The 5,879-nt window shown below is 38.9% G+C and overlaps 1 protein-coding gene across 1 annotated transcript; it reads right to left on the bottom strand.

Annotated features, from left to right (window-relative positions):
* Positions 1 to 5,085: 5,085 nt before the first annotated feature.
* LOC143575456 (uncharacterized) lies at positions 5,086 to 5,622 on the bottom strand. Its single transcript, XM_077059835.1, has one exon. The coding sequence runs from the start codon at positions 5,620 to 5,622 to the stop codon at positions 5,086 to 5,088; it is 537 nt and encodes a 178-aa protein (XP_076915950.1).
* Positions 5,623 to 5,879: the final 257 nt, after the last annotated feature.

Genomic DNA, 5,879 nt, shown 5'->3' with positions numbered 1-5,879 from the left:
GTCGTCACTACAGGAACCATTTAGTAAAAGGATAGTAAGGCTAACAGGTAATAATAGTGGCCAATTGTGATTAGCTGATCACGTTACTCTCCATGTCCTATACACTTCCCTTTGTGAGTCCACTTGTGCTGGTTTCTACTTATAACAGTTAGACCATTATACAGTTCATATCATCATATATCAACAATAGATTCTACTTCTAGCAAGTAAGCTATCTTTCTTACTAATTCTTTTAATGTACACAACACAATCAACTTACTAAGCTTACTTGGGAGACACATGACATTCGCGGACTGGCATCTTCTTTCTTTTCTTCCTTAAGTCCCATTTTCTGTTCGAGTCTAAGCACGTAGGATGCTTATTCCTCTCGAACTTATGCTCTAATACCAACTTGTAAGGCCCCGTTCGCGGTAACCCTACTTTGGTGTTGGATTTACTCATAAACACAGTTCTAAAATCAGAGTTAATTAAAACTTTCGCGGAATAATTTAAAACTTCAAACATCACATTACAAAACATTCATTTTTTGTCTTAACATACAAATTGTCTTTCCATAAACATTAATTAAAACATTCATGACACTTCTTCATAGATGCCAGTCTCTTTAGCTCATGCCATGCGTCCCTCCTCAAGCCAGCTGCCTCAACCTATTTGCCTGCGCGCATACTAAACGTCAGCTACGCTGAGTGAGTTCTAGATAATCAATTAACATACATTGCATTCACATCCTTACGCATACGTGTCCGTAGATACGTATTCATACCTTACTTACTATCATTTATTTCTTACATACTTTATTTACATGCATACGTACTTACATACTTTCTTTCATAAAACCCTATGGTTTACCATAAGCTATTCTATCTAAAACATCTCAGATATTATGATGGTCTGGTCCCTATCCTCTCAGATAGTATGAGGGTCTGGTCCTTATCATCTCAGATATTATAAGGGTCTGGTTCCTATTATCTCAAATATTATAAGGGTCTGGTCCCTATCATCTCAGGTATTATGAGGGTCTGGTCCCTATCATCTCAGATATTATAAGGGTCTGGTCCCTTCTGTCTCGTTTAGGCATACAACTATACCTGTCTCGTCGATCATCCATACATTTTCTCATACGTGCATACTTTACCTGTCTTATGTATATATATCTATATATATATACATGTTCATTCATACAATTATCATATAATAATAACTTTCAATACATGGTCATACACATATCATACACTTATCAATTAAGTAAATGTATTTACCATCACATAAGAGTATGCACACAGCCCTGAAAACATAACAGATAAAGGGGCTAGAACTCACCTGAAGCCAATTCCTCTCGCCGTTAATGGTATGCCCTTCCTTAGCTGTGCACGGCTAACTGTGCAACATATTACAAGGGTCAAATATCAATTACTACTATTTTATACATCTATGCTAATGAAACCCTCAACTAACGGGGGTCCGGGGGCAGCGCCCCTGGTAGCCGGGTCTAGGGGCGGCATCCCCTAGCAGGGTCCAAGGGGCAGGGCCCCTAGCTGGGTCGAGGTAACTTTTTTGCATGAGAGAATTTCGCATGACTTTTTCGCTTCGCATGGCTGTGCGATGCGAAATATTAATTTTGCTTCGCTTCATCAATAGGTCCTTTATCAAAAATGCATTAGAAAATGAATCGGGTCACATTTTGCAACAACTTAAAACATTTTGCATGAGAGAATTTCGCATAACTTTTTCGATTCGCATGACCTTTTCGGTTCGCATGACTTTTTCGCTTCGCATGGCTGTGCGATGCGAAATCAACTTATGCGAAAATAGCTCATTTTCTTCATTTTTTGCCATTTTAAGCCAAATTACTCTGTGACTCTTCCTTAGGACCCGATTTTACTCTTTTTATGGGTTTTTGGTTGCACCAACTTTGTATACCCGCATTTTAAGAGGTCCGAACATCACCCTTTTGTCCTATATCAACCCGCGAGGTTATAACTCACCAAGTTTATGGTTTTCTTACATCTTACAACCCGATCTATCATTTTATCAGTTTGCATGTCGAATTCAACCATATAACTTAACCTTTTTAACCAAAACTCACCTTTTTCTTCGGGTTCGGTTCGGAACTGAACACGACGTAGATCTGGACGTGTTCTTGTTGTTTGAAGACACTTGAACACCAAGATCTTCCTTGCATTAGCCCGGATTTGGATTCGGGTCTTGAGAGAAAATGTGTGTGTGAAAGGAAGGAAATGGTGAAAGGGTGGAGGGGTTGGGTTTACATGGGGGGGGGGGTTATGGGCCCCACAACCCACTCACAATTCCAATTCCAATTCCAAATATTATCCAAACACTTAACACACAACTAATTTAACGACACACAGTTAATAGCAAAACTTTCTGTTATTTTTTATTTAACAAAAGTTGGATGTTACAAAAGATCTGCCTTTTGTTCATCGGTGTGAATTTTGTCTACAGTAATCAATTTCTTTTCGTAGCAATCAGGAATGAAATGATACCGTATCTCAATATGCTTAGTTTTAGAGTGGTTTACCGGATTCTTAGTAATGGAAATAGCTGCATTGTTATCTACGAAGATAGGGTAGTAAGAAAATTCAAACCGTAGTCCCGCATCTGTTGTTGTATCCAAAGAACCTGAGAACAGCAACTGGAAGCAGCTACATACTCAGCTTCACAAGTGGACAACGAAACTATGGTTTGTTTCTTGCATTGCAAGGTGACAACACGCTTGCCGAAGAACTGACACCCTGCCGTTGTAGATTTGGCATTCAACTTACAGCTTCCATAGTCTGAATCAGAATAAGCTTTCAACACAAACTCATCGTCTTTAGGATACCAGAGACCGACCCCCGGACATCCCTAGAGATAACATAAAATTCTTTTGACAATCATGAGATGTGAGACCTTTGGATTCGATTGATATTGGGCGCACAAACACATAGCGTACATGATGTCTGGCCGAGAAGCAGTGAGATACATTAACGAGCCTATCATGGATCGGTATAAAGTTTGATCAACCTTCTCCCCGTTGGGATCAAGACCGATACCATGATTCAATGGTAGAGGAGTACTGATAGCCGATGCATCAGTCATGTTGAACTTCGCCAATACGTCATTGACATACATGGTCTAATGTTTGAAGATACCATCTGACAACTGTTCTACCTGAAGTCCAAGAAAGAATTTCATATCCCCCATCGCATTCATTTCGAATTTCTTCTTCATTACTTCTTCAAATTGCTTACACAGAACATCGTTTGTCGACCCAAAGATGATATCATTGACATATATCTGCACAATCAGTAGATGTCCATCAGCAAATTTAGTGAAGAGTGTACATCGACTGTTCCTCTGATAAACCCATTGTCCAAAAGATGTTGGGACAACGTCTCATACCAGGATCTCGGGGCCTGATGAAGACCGTAAAGGGCTTTATCAAGTAGATACACTATGTCTTTGTGGATCGGATCGACAAACCCCGGTGGTTTTCCCACATAGACTTCTTCACTAATTTTTCCGTTAAGAAATGCAAACTTAACATCTAACTGATAAACTTTGAAACCTTTCCAAGAAGCCAAAGCTAGAAAGATCCGAATAGCCTCTAGCCTTGCAAATGGTGCATAAACTTCATTATAATCGATACCTTCTCGTTGATTGAATCCCAAAACCACTAATCTTGCCTTGTTTCTTACACTAATTCCATGTTCATCCCTTTTGCACTTAAACACCCACTTGGTGTTTATCTGCATTTTATCTTCATGCAAATCTACCAATTTCCAGACTCCAAGCTTCTCAAACTGCATAAGCTCTTCTTGCATTGCATTCACCCAACTTTCTTCTGTTAGAGCCTCTTTGTACGCCTTTGGTTCTACTTGAGAAATAAAGCAATTTAGTAAAAATTGATTTTGTAATGGAGAAATATAAGTATAGAAACATTGAAGACTCTGATCAAGTTGTCTTCTTGTTTGAACTCCACCATTCAAATCTCCTATAATATTCTCTTTGGGATGATAAGAAACAGTTCTCGGGATCACTTCTAAAGGTACTGACACTTCGGATTGAAGATTTGTAACATTTTCTTCAGCATGATACATGGAGCGAGATTGCCTCAATTATCTCCTCATCTGTGTCATCATTATCATCAAAAACTGGAAGAGTTTCTGGAACATCATCGGACTGAACATTCTCAGGTACATTTTGAGAAACAGACACATGTTCTTCAGTCACAATTTCTTGATTTTCCGACAATTGTTGATTATAGATCATCATCAAAGTTTCTTCGGATGAGTCTACCTCCGGGAGTTGAAAACTGTCCCATAGACTCTCATAATCAAATAGTCTTGAATCTCCTGGTCTTTGTACAGTAGGAGAGTATCGTTGACAATCAACGTTTTGAACTTGTACGATCTTGTGGAGACTAGGAATGTAAACACGTCTGAGTGGACTAGCATACCCCACAGAGAATCCTTCCACAGATTTAGGACCAAATTTCCCAGTTGGTTCAAGAACAGTACATATTGACCCAAATGGTTCAAGCCATTTCAAATTTGGTTTTCGACAATTCAGAAGCTCGAAACACGTCTTGCCAAATTTCTTGACTGTAAGCACCCGTTTAAGTGTATAACAAGCTATAGCAACTGCTTCAGACCAAAAATTAACTGGTAATTTTGAATCTGACAGCATAGTTCTAGTTGTTTCAATCAAAGTCCGATTCTTTCGTTCAGGGACCCCATTTTGTTGCGGAGTGTACGGTGCACTGAATTCATGAAGAATCCCCCGGTCATTACAGTACTCGAGCATTTTGTTGTTCTTGAACTCCGTCCCATTGTCACTTCTGATTCGACGGATCGGTAGATTATACAATGTCTCCAGTTTCACCATAAGGGAATCATATGTCTCATCTTTAGATTCCAAAAACATCACCCATGAAAATCTTGAAAAGTCGTCAGTAACCACAAGACAATACAATTCTCCTGTGATACTTTTGACATTTACTAGACTAAATAGATCCATGTGAAGACGTTCAAAAGGTAAGTTAATAGAGTTGACAAGTTTCTTTGGATGAGGTTTCTTCGTTTGCTATCCCTTCTTACAATCCAAACACTCTTCAGTCAATTTAAAGTTTCTCAAATTAACTCCTTCTACCAGATTCCTGTGAACTAGATGGTTCATTTTTCTCAAGCTGATATGTCCCATCCTTCGATGCCATAAAACTGATTCCTGTTCAGATGCTCTTGAGATGAAACATTGAGCAGACCCAGATGAAGTAGAAGCTGTACTCATGTTCATGACATAAAGATCATTTACACGAGGAGCACGCATAATGATCCATTCCTCTGGTATTTTGAACCCCGGTTTGAAAATCAAACATTCTCGATCAGTAAAGTGTGTAGAGAATTGTTTATCACAAATCTGTGATATACTTAGAAGATTATTATCCAACTCAGAAATGTAGTTGACATTCTCGAATGTAACCTTTCCATTTGTTAAAGTTCCTTCACCCACAATCTGTCCACCTTGATTACCAGCAAATCCCACATACCCTCCTCTTAATGATTTAACATCATTAAGCAAGTAGAGAGTACCCGTCATGTTCTTAGAGGCTCCACTATCCATTATCCAACGAGAATCGTGAGATCTTGGAAGCCCCTGCACACACAGTTAACTAATTAGTGAAACAAGGAAACCCAAGCCTTCTTGGTCGTGGGTTGTTTAAAATGTTTAAACAACAACCTATTATCCTCCACTTCTGAATCACATGATAATGATTTTTCACTTAATGTTGGTGACTCAGTGTAGAATTCACTTTCTCATTACACTTAGGTATTTTAACAACAGATTTTGGTACCCAATTTTCACCAACAGATTGTTTC

Source organism: Bidens hawaiensis, unplaced genomic scaffold, assembly GCF_021521415.1.
Source record: "Bidens hawaiensis isolate Kalapana, Puna unplaced genomic scaffold, B.hawaiensis_p1.1 tig00027450_1, whole genome shotgun sequence".
NCBI classification, from domain to species: Eukaryota; Viridiplantae; Streptophyta; class Magnoliopsida; order Asterales; family Asteraceae; genus Bidens; species Bidens hawaiensis.
Note: the sequence above shows the minus strand (reverse complement) of the source record. Positions and strands in the feature narration are given on the sequence as shown.

Coding starts and splice junctions, on each gene's coding strand:
- LOC143575456 (XM_077059835.1), bottom strand. CDS start 5,622: ATGGATAGTGGAGCCTCTAAGAACATGACGGGTACTCTCTACTTGCTT.